The sequence below is a fragment of the Drosophila albomicans genome, chromosome 2L (genome assembly GCF_009650485.2).
Source record: "Drosophila albomicans strain 15112-1751.03 chromosome 2L, ASM965048v2, whole genome shotgun sequence".
NCBI classification, from domain to species: domain Eukaryota; kingdom Metazoa; phylum Arthropoda; class Insecta; order Diptera; family Drosophilidae; genus Drosophila; species Drosophila albomicans.
This window is the reverse complement of record NC_047628.2, coordinates 16,183,400-16,199,642: the sequence shown is the minus strand read 5'-3', so window position 1 is coordinate 16,199,642 and position 16,243 is coordinate 16,183,400. Positions and strand designations below refer to the sequence as shown.

Genomic DNA, 16,243 nt, shown 5'->3' with positions numbered 1-16,243 from the left:
GCGCACCGCCGGATAAAAGGGGCGCGTCAAGTGCATTGGAATGTGTGGCAGCTGCAATTGTGCGGCAATAAATTATTGTGCAACACGCAGACGGCTCCAACACTGACTCCTCAACACAGAGAGTTTGTGACTCTGACTGCGACTGTGACTGGGAGACTCTGAGTGAGTGAGTGGCAGTTGCAGGCAGGCAGTTCGGGCCGTGGCATAATGAATGCTATGAAAATTTTTAACAATTTTTTAACTTAAAAATTACGACAGCGCTGACAATTTGCCATACGACAAAAAAATAAAAGTAAAGGAAGGAGGAGGCGATGCTGCCTTGGGGGCGACGCTGCTGACTTTGCTGATTCGAATGCAGACTCTGGAAATTGCTGAAAATCCGTGTTGGAGGATGGGATCAGGAGTCTCGAGTCCCGAGTCCCGAGACCTGACTCCATCTCTTTTGCTGTGCTGGCTTTTGCTTTTGTTACACCCATTTGATGTACCTTCAATTTGCATGTGCGTCTGTGTGTGTATGTGTGAGTGTGCGTACGTGTGTGTTCGTCTGCTGCCATTGCAATATTTTACTTTGCCAAATGTGCCGAGGGGTGCAAGAGCGAAGTGGGAGTGAGTGGGGGAGTGGAGAGTGGGGGTTTGTTGAGGTATGGCTCATTTGTCAAATGTCACGACTTGATGATGCAATTGTTGTTGTTGTTGTTGTTGCTGTTGCTGTGGATGTTTCTGCTGCAGCATTGTCGTCATTTAGTTGCACATGCAGATTTATTGCCTCGTTGCAGCAGTTATTTATTCGTATTTATTTTAAATGCAATCATCCCATTTATGGCTTATTCAGTCTCCAATTCCTTCCTCCTTTGGCGTAAAACAAAAACACTGTCAACTGTCTGTCAAAAACTCATCCTGACAGCAGCTTCTATCTACCTGATGCCCTCTGATGGCGTAACTTAAGTAAACATATCGTATTTCTAACAAGGGTTAGTTCCCAAAGAATAACACTTAAAGATGTGCAAAGAGCGGTGGAGGGAGAGATAGAAAGTGGAGGTAGGTGGTGGGAGGTGGGAGGAGTGTTGCCCTAGCGCAGACATCAAACAACCCTCTGTGCAATGTCAACCTGAATGCTGCTGAAATTGAGAAATTGGTGGAGGTGGAACACGAAGAAGAAGAAGAAGAACTCACACTATCCACACAATTTATGCGTTTTTAAAGACTTCTATTTCAGTCGCGGCGCTGTTGATGTTTTTTCTACTGCAATGTGGATTTATACATACACTTACCAATTGGTATCTTGCACTAGGAAGTGGCATATGTAACGGCATATTTTTCTAGATTATTTATTGTACTACTTCAAAAGCAATACAATTTAAGCAATTTCCTTATACTACATATATTATATTCTAAAACTTTTAGTGGTTTAGTCTGTGATATAATCTGTACATACCATATAATACATTTTTAAGTTATCTTTTACTATCAATTATTTCTCAAATTAAATTCATTTAGTCTTTAATGTTTTGATTTAATCTTAATTTCACTACAAATATCACAATTTTTCAGCTACATACTTTCTATTATTCAAGAAATTTAAGTTACTTCTTCTCCCCTATTTCTTATTTCATTTATTGCATTCTGATGATATCATAAATTGTGTAAATTATGTGAATAAATTGAATATAGTTTGATATAATCTAAAAAAATGGCACTGTAAAAATCTTGCATTTTCCAGCTATATTTTACTTTACGTCTCAATTTAAATTTGTTTAATCAATTATATTTTGATTAAATTCGAAGTGGCATCAATGAAAATGTCATAATCTTTAAGGGAATATCTTTAAACTATATATTTTCTATAATTTTGCTAATCTCCAATTTTTGTTATTATTAATTAATTTCTTTGTTTTTTAGGCCATATCTTTATTCTTAATATTTCTTATAAATCTCCTCACGTAGTGTACTCACTATTCGTCATATGTAAGTTAGTTTGTTTTGCTTTTCCTTTTCCTTTTTGCTTTGCATTTTTTGGTTTACCGCTTGCCTGCATTTCGGCTGTGGCCCTAAGAAAATATTATTCTTTAATTTCTGCACTGCTGCATTTTGCCATTGGTTCGTTTTTAGTTTCGCTTCTCGTTTTTGAATTCTTCATCATGTTTTTTTTTTTTTTGCTGCTGCGTCGGCAGCCAAAAGGCATAAATATACAATGCACTTTTTGCTTGATGTTGTTGCTTCTACCTTTTGGTACAGAGAGCGCAGTGTTAGTTCTCGTCTGCCTTTGGCTGAGCAATTGCAAAAGCTTGCCAAAACTTTCGATTGCTTCTTTTATGGGAGAGAAATTCGTTGCATAAGTTTGAGGCGCCACAGTCGTAACTTTCGAATTGGCGCACACAAAAACTTTTTCCTTTACTATCATGTAAGAATCTTTCAACATTTTTTTCTTTGCTCTTCTTCTCCGATCGTCTCAAGCTGTTTAATTGTCAGGCAAATTTCGTGGTTCATTGAATTTTTGTTGGCTGAGCAAACTTTTGCGCTACAATTCAGTTCAATTTCATGCCATAAATTCGCAGAAAAGTTCTGCACAAAAAAAGAAAGGGGTAAAAAAAGCTAAGATTTCATAATAATTTGATTTCAAAAATTAATAAATTATTGCCAGAACATGTGCGAAAGTTGGTGGAAAGTGAATGTCGGAATGCATCGCAATGTCTTAAAAAGCAGCCTTGTCGCTTGTCGTTTGTCGCTGTGGCGACGTGTAAATATTTTGCCAGTCTGCACAGCATTAATCATATTAAACGCGACGATTTCTTGTGCTGCTGTCACACAGTGCGTATGATTATTACCACTATTATTAATATTATCATGTGCCTCGCGGCTTCCTTTTTTCCCTGCTCTATCTCCATTCCATTTTCTTTTGATTTTAGTTGTTGTTGGCACACGTTACCATCGTCATTGCAATTATTTAGAAAATCAAAGCACGTGCGAGCTGTGCTTTTATGCTCTGTGTCTGCGTATGTGTGTGTGTGCACTAAAATGCTTTGAGCCGCCTCGCTTATTACACCACAAACACACACACACAGAACAGAGAATACAGAATCATAGAGAGACACACAAACAATGCGCAGTTGTTGACAGCTTCAAGTTGCGAGCTTTGTGCGCAGTCTTTAAGAGGATTTTTTTCCATTCACAATTGCAGCATTAAAATATACTATAGCATTAAAATATACTATAGTATTTATACTTTATATTTTGAAGTTAAGCATATTACGCTAATGGTTGTCAAGTTGTTGCACAAACTTAATTGCTTTGTCTGCTACTAAATTTTGTAGCCAAAACATTTTTGATTTCCCCATGCGCACATATTGTACAAAGGGGGGACCCTTTGCGCTTATTTGCATATGAACAAAGCAGACATAAACAAAAAGTTTTGCTGCTGCTAATCCACACATTCGCTAATGAAATATCCATTTGCCCCACACACGCAAAACAGCTTCTTGGCTGTCAGTCAGCAATGTGTTAAGCATAGGCGCGAGGTGTCAAAAATATCTGAGAAAGGGAGACTTCATATAGAGTAGCTTATGTCTCTGAATGTGTCTGTCTGGTTGCAACTTTTGCGGCAGAGGTTTTAATTTAAATTGACAACATCAAGCAGTTAAGTACTTGCAGCGACATTTTAATAGCTTGTAAGCCTCGAGAGGATCCCAAAATACGACGCGAAAAAATGAAGGGAAAAGATTGCAAGTCGGGAAAATGGAAAAAAGACGCTGCTAAAGGAAATAAATACAACGGACTCTTATTTACATATTCCCAAACGTAAATACGCGTCATTTTATTTGCCCGACTGCTTTCTTTATTTTTTATTTTTTTTTTACTTTTTACTTTGCTGCGCTGCTGTTTTCTTGTTTAATGTTTGGGCACTCGGAACGTCATCCGTTGAATCCTGTAAATCCTGCGCATCGCATCTACTCATTTGCCCTCTTCAATTTTTATTTTTATGATGCTTCTCGCTTTGCCCCTTGCCCCCTGCCACGATTTTTCTCGTTTTTATTTTTAAGAAAATTTGCATAAAGTGAAAACAAGCATTTTAATTTCACTCGACGTAGTCAAAAAATGAATTGTACAATTGCACATACGACGAGTTGGTTTGCTCGTTGTAGTAAACGTTAGCATTTACCATTTACCTTCCTCTTCCCCTTTGCCTTTCCCCTTCTCCCTCTCTCTGTGGCGCGCACTTTCATCCACTTGGCCCCCGGTGTGACCAAGCGGCAACTCCCTCGAGCAGTAAAAACTTTTACGGCAACGCATCCATTGCAAAATAGAAATGTATCTATTCAAATAGACGAATATTGGTTGCTCTTACAAGGATTTTTAATTAATTTAAACAATTACGAAAGAGAGACAAGCTACCCATTATAAATAAAAACAAAACAGTGGCTTATTATTTTAAAATATACCAAATCAAAATACTTAAAAAATACTGAAATATACCAAGAAATGCATTTGGTATATTGGAATAGTGCCACCTTTAAAATATACCAAATGCTATATTTGGTATATTAATGTAATAGTATATTTAAAATATAATAGAGTACGAAATATACCAAAGTTACTAAGTGCTACACTTTTAACACATTCTATATTGCATTTATATTTTATTAAACCATAATAATTGTAAAATTATTAATTTTAAATACTTTTCAATAAATTTTTTTTTAATCATTCATAATTTCGTTTGTCGTTTTAAATTAATTCCTAATTCCATTACTACTATATTTTTAACTATATTTTTTTTCATAGGTGGGAGGTTTTTTGGATAAATACTACACAAATGTTTTTTTCTTTTCTTTTTAGATTTTTATTTATTAAGTAGTTAAACCAATACAGTAAAAATTCATTTGGGCCAAACCTCATACTCATATCATAAATATGTGTATAAAAATGTATCTAAATTACATTTAAAAACCGTTAACACATCTGTCGCCACATATTGAAAATACCCTTAGCAAAGAGCATTAAACAAACGGTAGCGTTCAGGAGTCGTAATTGTTGGGGACTTGTAAAAAAGCGCAATGGCCACAGACAAAACAAACCAATTTAAATTAGACTACCCGCTGGGGTCGCAGTTACGCTCCAAAGTGGAGAGTGAAGAAGAAGAATAGAGGGCAGGGAGTGCGGGCTAATATTTGGGCAAAAGTGTTGAAACTTTTGTGCGCTCCAACTTTTGACATTTTCAATGCACTAAATGTAAATGCCTGACTTTGAGCTGGGCTAGTTTGAGAGAGGGAGAGAGGTGGAATGTGTTCATGATAAATGTGCATTTTGTTTTCGTTTCGATGGTAGAACAGAGAACAGAGAACAGAGGACATAGGATTTCTTTTGGCTCAAAACCGCCCACGTTGTAGTAGTCTATGAGGTGCCATTATGAAAACAATTTCGACAGATAACCGCAACTAGAACCTAAATTCGTGCAACATTTGCTCATTTAAACTAGTTAGAACAAGTAAGAAAGTTAAAGTCGAGTGTGCTCGACTGTGAGATACCCGCTACCCATTTTTAATAAGGGCAAAATATTGCGGTATTATTTTCAAAATATACCGAAAATACTAAAAAATACTAAAAATATACCAAATGGTATGTTTGGTATATCGATACAGCACACCATTCAAAATATACCATAGACGGCACAATGTACCAGATTGTCGGCCAAATCAACTAAGAGCCCTAGTAAGTAGGCGTTTTTGCCCATACAAAAGTATTTCCTAAATAACTTCGACAATTTTTATCTGATCGCAACCAAATTTTCAGGAATCATAACTACTATAGTAATTATAGTATACCAAAATTCGCAGCTCTAGCTTTAAATTTACGCTTGTTATTCGATTTTTTTGATTTGCGGGGGCGGAAGTGGGCGTGGCAAAAATTTGAAACAAACTTGATCTGCGTGCAAACATAACAAATGCTGTCGAAAAAAAATTATAGCTCTATCTCTTATAGTCTCTGAGATCTAGGTGTTCATACGGACAGACGGACAGACACACAGACGGACAGACGGACATGGCTATATCGTCTCGGCTGTTGACGCTGATCAAGAATATATATACTTTATAGGGTCGGAGATGCCTCCTTCTACCTGTTACATACATTTCCTGCCGGCACAAAGTTATAATACCCTTCTACCCTATGGGTAGCGGGTATAAAAAGGAGTCAAGTTGCTAGAGAGAGCGAGAGAGCATTTTGTTTTTGAAATGGGACACATGCCACGTTGGCAGTTTAATATAATTTAAACCTAAACACATACCAAAAGGTTGTATACAATGCGTGTGTGTGTATGTGTGTGTGTGTCAGGGGTTATTTGTGTGCGCTTGTCAAGTAGCCAACCGTCTGCCTTTTGACGCTGCCGCCCATAAATTACGGAGCACTTGCGAGCCGAGCATCTTCACAATTTGGTTAGTCATTTGCCTGGCTCAACCCCAAGGCACAAACAAAACTATTAAGTGGGCATAAAACTCGTGTGAGTCATTGGCATGGGCATTTTGGAGACAGACGCCAGCGAAAGAGCCCCCAACAAACAAATTTGAAGTACCATCCAGAGAAGCAGACACACAATCCGGCGGATTCTCCAACTACAACTACAACGACAACGAGAACAGTTACAGCTTTTTCTAGCTAATGTTCATTTAGCAACCCTTGAAATAAAACAAAAAGAAACTTCCCAAAATATAATGCAGGCGCCAAAAAATATTAAAGAGAGTCCAAGACGATTTAATTAAAAATAAATAGAAAATGCTCTCAAATTAAAGCAATTTTCGGAGATAATTATAAGTTGGACTTAAGAGAAAATCCAGGAAAAGCGAGATACAAATTAAGGGAAAACTTTACCAGCTTTAATACGTATTCATCATGCGTTAAGAAATCAGTTTGTTAATATTGAAATATGATATGCAAACACTGTTATGCTAAATGAATAAATATTACGTATACGCATTATTGACATTTTTGCCTGTTAACTTCTGAGTCTTCTATGACAAAGAAGTGGAATTTTATTTATTACATCTTCTTTTTTCTTATTATTTGTGAAAAATAATTTAGAAATACACTTGTAATGGTAAACTTATTATAGTTGAAAATAAATTTCTAAACTCTTGATATTCAAAATTCTAATTTAACTAATTTATATTAATCTTTTTATATTAATATTTTTTGTATTATTTATTGAAAAAATAAATATTTTATTTTATATTTCTTTATTGAAAAATATTTCTAGTTGAAATTAAAAATTTCTTAAATCTCTCGATATTTAAAATTCTATAAAATAAAATGCAATTAATAGAATAACTGCAAGTCGACTACTGGCAATATTTTCACTTAATCACGCAACGCATATAAATGACAATTTTGCAGTTTATTGCCAACTAATTTTGCATTGATTTCAATAAATTAACATTTAATTGCTCGCTGCGATCCGTGTTATTTTTATCAATATTATATTTTTTTTTTTTCTGTTGATTTTTGCATTTGATTTGTTTTGTTGCACTGCACAATTTATTGGCTTGATTGAGGGCAACAAAATGAGAATGAGAATTGGAAAACGTGGCCAATTGGTTCAGTTTTCTGTGCTTGACTCTCGCTCTGCATATGCGATGAGCAAGAACTCTGGACAAACGTGTGCTGCTGCTGTTTTAATTGGATGATGTTAAATGGAAGTTCTAGAACGAATGCTGTCAAATAAATAAAATATGGCCGCACTCTCGACATGTATTTGTTTTAAAGCCAAAGTCAAAGAGAGAGAGAGAGAGAGAGAGAGAGAGAGAGAGAGGGCAAGAGATGAGGAAAAACAAAACAAGAAAAAAAAGTTTTGTGGCAACTTTCGAAAAACTTTTGCCAAAAGACATTTTCAAGTGCAAAGTTTTGCGCTAGGCAAGTGAAAATCTCCTGGGGACCAGCCACCGGTTGAATTGTTTGTACAATCCCCATACATGGTAAGGAAGCAGAGTTCAGAGAGGGGAGTACCGAAGAGCATTTAGCGAGGGGTTGGCGCGAGGGTAGTTCAAGGGTGTGTGTAGACTGTCGACTGTTCGACTGTCGTACGAGGTCTAAAAAGTCAATCACAATTCCCAGTGCAATCAGAAGACGCGTATTAATATTTAAAGAGGTCATCGAATTGCTTTCCAGCCAAGAATGCCAAGACAATTCCGCTTGCTGCTTACTGCTGTCTGCTGCAACCTCGACAGATAAGAAGTGCCACAAAAGGCGAAATGTTAGCAATTTGTGGCCTGCAATATTTTCCACTTATTTGCCGATTTGTTGCAGCTAAGTGGCTCAGCTCAATGGCTTTGCCACACTGACTGAAGCTACCCCCTCGGATAAGATATTGTATTTGTATGTCTCCCCACTTTTATGTCTAGCAATTTGGATTTTTATGATTTGCAGCATTGTCTCAGCTGCTCAGCTGCTCGCACATCGTTGCATTTTTAATGCCACATTGAATATACATTTGCATTTGACCCTCACCCCGAGATGTCTTCTCTGTCTGTCTGTTTATGCTTTTCTGCACTTTCCGCTTTTCCATCACACAATGCCAGACTTGTCTGGTAAAAAAGTGAAAACTTTCGCTTCTTGTGGCCATTCAATTACACTTCTACTGCAATCAATCACCCTCGAAACCTTTGCATTTGTTTTTCTCTCTTTCGTATTTGCATTTGAATTATGAGTTTCTTTTGTTTGCTGATTTTCTTTATAATATTTGCACATTTTGTTGCTACACTTTGGACAAACTATTTAGATTTATGTGGCATGCTTTTAAAGTAAACTTTGTGCTTCCTTGCTTCATCAGCTTGAGCTGAGTCGTTAACCCTTTTCTCCGTCCGCTTTCAAACTTATTCAATTGGTAATAAATCAAAATTTAGTTGCTGCAGATTACGACAGTTTAAATACAAGTACGGAGAATTAACTTGAATTTATGGCGACAGTGAAAGATGTAAAATCGGATTAAATTCGCATTTCATTGCAGATATTAAATACAAGTTTTTACAGCAAGCAAAATAGTTTTGTATTGTATAAAATGTTATGGTTAGAAACAAAGAAATTTATTTTTAAAGAAGTGGCAGAAGTTGTTATTTTTTGAAAATTGTGAAGTGTAATTTTAAATTTGTCTATGAAGAACATTTAATTTAACATTTAATAAATCAAATTTATGTGCTTCAGATTGCGTCATTTTGAATACACCGTACTAGAAGACTTTCTTAAATTTATGAGATATGATAAAAGATTTTCAATTCAACTAAATTCCCACCTTGAAGATATTTCCTAATTAAATTTAGTTGCTTCATATTATGACAGTTTTGGCTTGAATTTAAAGAAGCCTTTTCATAATATATATTAGTATATCTTAGAAAATTCGTTTCTATTTTTTGTTAATAAATAAACTTGAAAGTTGAGATTTAATAAATAAAACTTAATTTAAATTCCTATCTTCAAGCTTTTCCTCTATTATATTATTTCTTCTGCTTTACATAAAATCTTATACTTCTTTACTTAAAAATCTCGTTACAAGTTGTATGTAGTTTATTTTTCTGACGAAATTTATATTGGTTAAGTACACAGCACTCGTGAAGTGTAGTTTTAATTTGGTTTTTGAAGAACCTTGCAAGTTTTGTGGATTTAATTTGTTAACCCCCGGCTCAAGTTAATTTGAATGCCAACTTTTAATTCGGAAAGCCCGAATGAATCAAATAAAATTATGCCCCGAAAAGAAAATGCAAAGCAAACGAATTAACACTTTTCCCCCTTCGCCTTATCATTCCATATTCCCTTCAGAGGGTGTTTCCCTTTTGGTTGATGCCCGCGGAGCACAAGTTTTCTGCAGCCCGCAGTGCGCTGCGTATCCGGAACTTCCGTGCGGAGTGCGCTCAAGTTCTCTGGCTCAGAGCTCAGACAAAGAATGCAGCAAACTGTGCCTGAGGCTGAGGGTGCAACAAACCGGCGATAAACAAAGATATACAAAGAGCAGCAGAGAGGGAAGAGGGAGAGAGAGAGGGCTTGCAAATATATAAATTTGTATTGTTTTTGTTTTGTGTGCTGCTTCGGTTGTTGTTCTGGCGCGCCAAAGAGCAAACACAGTGAGCGCAAAAACCGCAGCCACTAAATGCATTAAAAGCCAGCTCCATGAAATGGAGGCGTTGGAAATTGTGGCACTGTGTGTGTGGGTGTGACGGGGAGAGGAGAGAGGGGCTGGGCTTCGGTAATATTGTAACGGCTTTTGTGTGTCTCGCAGCCAAGTTTCGAGTTTGGCATTGTTTTCCTGCACGGATATCCTTAATGAGTGAAAACTGGGCTAAGGCTCGAGTCAGACACAGCAGCAACCATCATAATTATCCCAGCACCCCCGTCATGCTCTCTCTCTCTCTTCCCTTTTCCTCTCTTTACGCCTCAACTCAGTCAGAGGTCGACTGACAGAAACACACTCGGCGCTCGACACTCGAGAACGATGATGATGATGATGCCGCCCTCCATACTTGAGTTCTATGCACTGCGGACTGTGTCTTCCACTTTTTCTCCCTCTGCTTATCTGACCACATGCGCCCATAAATCTTGCGTCGTAAGAAGTGTGGGGGACGGGAGGGGAGGGTATGTGCCACCTACTGTTACGCTTGTGTAATTATCATTGTGATCACTTTTCAACAGTGCGAAAAACTTTTGTATTAAAAGTAAACTTATGACAGACAACGCACACGCCAAGTTCGCTGACCAACTTGCAGCTGCGTGTGAGCAAAAGGACTTCCAAGGACTCGACCCACGCGCACACATACACACACACTACCAGTGGCCATTGTCAAGTATAATTTATCATTCAGTCAACGTCCTTCGATTGCAGTTTATCATCCAACTTCCTACTTTCCCCCCACGCCCGCCTCCGCCTCCGCCTTCAACTTACTTTACTGGGTCGACGTCTAGTGTAATTTTTCTCTAGCTTGTCGCATTGCTTCTTCCCCTCGCAGCGAAAGGAAAGCAAAAGCTGAGCTGCATTAGAGCAGCAGAAAGACGAATGGAAAATCAGTTCCTGACCTCAGGTTGTTATTTTCTTTCTTTCACACACACTCGCCCACTTTAAAGTCTTGAATGGGGGGGTGGGGGCGAAAAGCTTGGTAAAATAGCAATTAACGTGGATTTCAAGTCTCTACCTGCAATAATCGGAAATAATTGAAGAAAACAAGCAAAAAAAAAAATCAAGAGAGAATGAAACAATAGCAACCACCTTCTCCTTCTCCTCCTCCTCCAACCGCCGCCTTTTGTTATCAATGCCAGAATAGAAAATAGACCATGGAAGGATCTTTGAAGGATGTTTGTACGTGCAATTTGTAACATTTTAATTGTTGTTTATATAGCTGCAAGTCCGAGTCGGACGAACTGATTAACTGCTTCATACTATACAATGGCATCGTTGAGACGGGTAAGTGGGGGGAGGGGGTAAATGGTTTTTCAATGGGGTGACTTGGTGGCTTGCAGAATTGCAACCGCAGGCAACTGGGGCTAATTTTAATTGTGCTGCTCAATGTAAATGACATTAGTTCTCAATTAACTGGGCCAATGATGTGGGCTGTGCAAACTGAGAACGACGCATTGCAAGAGAAGCTGCTAAAAGGGATCTAAAACGGCTTTCTACATAAAAAGTGCATTCTAAGACGGCATTTTTATACTTTAACGAAGAATTCATTGGACTTTTCAAGATAATGTACGATTTAAATCACCTAAATTGTATCAGCCAATTTAATTTCCTAAATTAAAATAAAATACATTTTTAAGATATTTAATAAATACTTTTTTAAGGAAAAAAAACAACGAGGTTTAGTTGCTTTGACTGACAATCTGACAATCTGGTATATCAGCAATATACCAAATAAAGTTGTTAGTATATTTCAAATGTAGTACGACATCAATATATCAAATATAGAGCTTGCAATGCGTTTAGTATATTTTGCGTTATATTAATTTACTATATTTTAAAATTAATACCGCACTATTTTGATTTTTATTTAAAATGGGTGCGGGTATGTCACAGTCGAGCACACTCGACTTTTTTACTTTGTTTATATTTCCACATAAAAGAAAGCAATGTTTTGCTCAAATGTGAAAATAAAGTTAATTAGAAAATCACAAATTCGAGGTTTAACATTAAAATAATCTCACACTCGACAAATTTTTTAACATTTTTCCTTAATTCATTTCATTAGTGAATTTGAGAAGTACGCACATTTAAGTAATGTGATTAAAGTTTACTTAAATACCTTTTTTTTATAAGTCGAAAAATTCGTAACTAGTAATGATTTTTTAAGATACAAAATTCCAAACGAACATTGTTGAAAGTCAATTGATTAAGACTGTAAAAACTTCCTTGACTAATTTGTAATTCGAATTGATTAAGCTGTAAAATATTCCCTTGCTTTTTTAGAATCAAATGTAAGCTAACTGTTTCGATACTTTTTAGTATAATATCGGCATTTAGTATGTTAAACGTCATCAAAACGAATCTGATTTCTACTGCAAACATTTTCGTTGCTTGCGCCAATTTGCATGCATTGGCATCTAACGGTTTTTGCGTTGGCAAATATTTGAAATTCCACTCGTTACTTTTCGAAAACATTCTCTCGCTCTCTACCAACAAATTCTCTCAGTCTCTCAGTCAAACACAAATGTCAGCGCCTGGGAGCAGCGGAATTTACCGAACTCCGAATAATGCGAATGCGCAAACTCAACATTTTTGCCGGCAGTCTAGAGATTCAGCAACAAATGTTGTTTATGCCACACACATGCAAACACACACACACACACACACTCTCAACTGATAATAAACAAAACGTGGCAAGTAGCAGTATATTGAAGCAATGATAAGAAGGGACTTACCAAATTAAAAACAATTATTTTGGAGCAGATTAGAGAGAACACTGCAAATATATAAATAAGAAAATCCATTAATTGTTTATTAGTTTAATTATTTACTTAAAATAAGTGTCTAAAAATAACTTATTTACGTGCAGTAATAAATAAGCATAAAGTGTTACTGAGCTTGAGGGAGTTACAAACAGCTGATTTGTGTGTTGCCTGCAGGAATTTCGCTCGGCTCGTTACTCCGAAAACCCGAAGCACGAATCCATGTGAAATTTGCCGAGTGCACAGGCAACAGCCGAAGGGAAAAACTCACCACTGTTGCAAGAAAGAGGATGGGAAGAGGGTCAAAGGGAGGCGTAGCTGTAAACTGTTGGCCGTTGGCTGTGGCACAGACAACGAGGAACTTCGACCAAGCAATTCAGTTGAGTTTTGGTTACTGCCGCCAACGGTTTAAACGCTTTGCAGCAGCGCGTCGCGCGTGTTTCAACAACAAAATTTGTCGCCACTTTGCCACAGCCACTTGCCACTTGCTACTTGCCACAAACATAAACAAAACAGTGTTGGGAGTGTGTTGCCGGTGCGGTTCAATTCGATTGGAGACAGCAAAGAGGAAAAAACTCGGTTTTAATTTAATTGTTTGCGAGTGCTTTGGCAACAAATGCGTGGCACACGAAGCACAATGCTCGAGACAAGCTGTGGCCACCTGGTGGCAAGAACGATGCTGATGCCGCGCAACATTTTGGTGGCAAACGGAAACGCAAAAGCAAACGGAAACGGAAGCATTTAAGCAAAGTGGCTGCTTTCAAGCTCAGCGACTGTTTGCTGCCAACACACAAATCTCGCAACATGTGTGCAACGGCAACTCTATCGTAGTGTGTGTGTATGAGAGTGTGCGAGTGTATGTGTGTAATGCTGAGCGCTGTCTAAAGCCGGGCCCAAAGTTGCAGCAGCAGAAAACTTGCAATCAAATACGAAAGCGAATACGAATACGAATAGTACCGAAAACGAATACTACAAAAAAGTAAAGAAAGAAAGAAGAAAAAGTAGAAAAGAAATCCTCACAGCAGCAGCAATCCTTTTGTGCCTGCGTGTGTGTGTGTGTGTATCGGAGTGTATGTGTGTGTAGCAAGCAAATAAATGCTTTTGCAACGCTTTTTTAGCCATTTTATCTCAAGTCGAAATACTGTAAAAAATTGTAAAATGGATTTACGTTTCGTATTCATCGTTTTCCTGCTGAAGTGGACGTATGCACAAGGTAAGTCCATATCACGCGCGAGTCCTTTTTGCGCCTCCTTCTTCTTCCTTTTTATACACCCCCATCTCTGTGTGTGTGCGTGTTGCACTCTGTTTGTGCAGCTGCTGCTGCTGCTGCTGAAGTGCAGTTTTCTAGGATTTGTTCAAGTGCTGCCGCTGCGGCTGTTGCAAATACTCGTGCCATAGAAAACGTGGCTCAGAATCCACACATGTAATATGAGTATTTATTATATACTCACACACACACGCACACACACACTCTCTCTGTAATGAGGCGCATTTAGCTGAGGCAACAGAGCGGCTGACCTAAAGTGTGTGTTTGTGTACTTGCCACACGTACGAGTATTTGCGGGCGGAAAAGTTTCGGAATTCGAGTAAGAAAAACTTTTGAATACAAATCCAAATGCTTTTTATTTTCCCTTCTCTCTCTCTTTTATTATTGATGTTGCGACTCAAATGTGAAATGTTAAAGGTGCCCAAGTGCCAGGTGTTTTGTTGTCGAGCACTCAGCAACAACAGTTCGAATGTATTCTCAAGTATTTAGCTGTATTAAGCAGCATCGAGAGTTGAAGCATTTCCGAGTGCTTCTCTCCCATGTCTGAGGAGTTGATAATTAAGTTGACTAAGGAAATACTTCAGTTGCTTCAATACCGCTGATAAAAAATAACAAATGTAGGTTAAGCTGAGACATCTTGAAAATATTTCTATTGCTTGTGTATTGCTGATAGTTAGACAAATTAAGTTTAAGCTAAGCTGTTGTTATTTCAGTTGAGTTGGGAAATAGTTCTATAGAAATAAGTGAAGTCATTCACTCTAGAAATGCATATCACATTAGTAAAGTAATATTGCTTAAGTTTACTCTATTTTTTTTGAAGCCAATTCAATATTTGAAAAATGAAAACAATATTTTAATATATATAAACAAGAATTTTCTAATGTAAAAACGAGTTTTCTGATATAATAGGCGTTAAAGCCTTCACAAATCTCAAGCTTACTACAACAAAAAAAACTGAAAAAATAACTATCTGAAATATTTCCATTATGTAACTACCATAAATAATAATATTAATAATATAAAAATAATAAAAATAAATATCCTATACAATAAAAGAATTTTTAATTCAGTTGCTTTAATAAACAATTGAATATTAGATATTTCAATATTCTGAACTCAATTTCTCATAAATTTTTGCCTCCCAATTTCTGCGTCACCTTTACACATTTCTAGCTCAATAAAAATTGAATAAGACTATATAGAAATATATAATTCAATAATAGAAATAATAGTAATAACGAATGGAAAAAGTATAGCTGATACGCTAACTAGAATTTTAAACTCATTCCTATTTTATAAAATATATATTCTCTATGTATTCTCAGCTCAACTTATTAAATTTCTTAGCACAAATTCCCTGGTCACGTTTGCAACATTTGCCAAAGTATCTGGCGTCAAAAGAGTGCTTTAGTTACTTGAACTAGTTATGAGTTAATGCATTGATTAACCGCCTTTAGCTTAGCAAATATATATGTACATATATGAATGTATGTTCTCTGCTTGAATATATCTCATAGTTAAGTTTCACTTAACTCTCATTTACTTTCGCTCAAATAAACTTATTTGCTTGGTTTTCATACGAAAACTTTTGCCAGCCACAAAACAATTTCCGCACAGTGACTCCCCAGACTACTCTCCCCCTTCCCCTCCCCATCCCTCTTCCCTTCACTACAGCTGCTCCCTAGTTGCTGCCTAACAACCCAAACAAATTAGGCAAAAAAGAATGAAAGAAGAAGAGCATGAAATATATAGTATTCGAAAAAGAAGAGAGTCAGAGTTAGAGCCCCGAGGCCAAAGCAAATTATGAATGAGTTCCTGTAGCTCTCGCTCTCATATCTTTCTTTGCAATTTCGGTTTTTCGTTTTTTGTTCTTGTTTGTTCGCTTTTTTGGACTGTTGCATAAAATATGCGCATTTAATAAGCCCCCCGCACAAAAAATGAATGAGAATGTTACCCGAAAAACAATAAGAGGCCATGTAAATGGCGACCCTCAAAAATGAAACGAAACGAAATTGGCGCAAAACGGAAACGAAGCGACATAAAACAAAAGCGTTTTACCGCAAATAT

The 16,243-nt window shown here is 37.0% G+C and overlaps 2 protein-coding genes across 2 annotated transcripts in view; one reads left to right on the top strand and one right to left on the bottom strand.

Moving 5' to 3' along the window:
• Window positions 1-16,243, bottom strand: part of LOC117565600 (probable multidrug resistance-associated protein lethal(2)03659) — a 145,985-nt gene that overhangs the window by 107,187 nt on the left and 22,555 nt on the right. The gene's annotated exons all lie outside the window — the stretch shown is intronic.
• The window catches only part of LOC117563580 (roundabout homolog 2), a 51,210-nt gene continuing 48,825 nt past the window's right edge, over window positions 13,859-16,243 (top strand). The window contains 1 exon segment of the mRNA XM_034241966.2: window positions 13,859-14,122. Coding sequence (XP_034097857.1) covers window positions 14,005-14,122 — 118 coding nt within the window. The 5' untranslated portion in view covers window positions 13,859-14,004.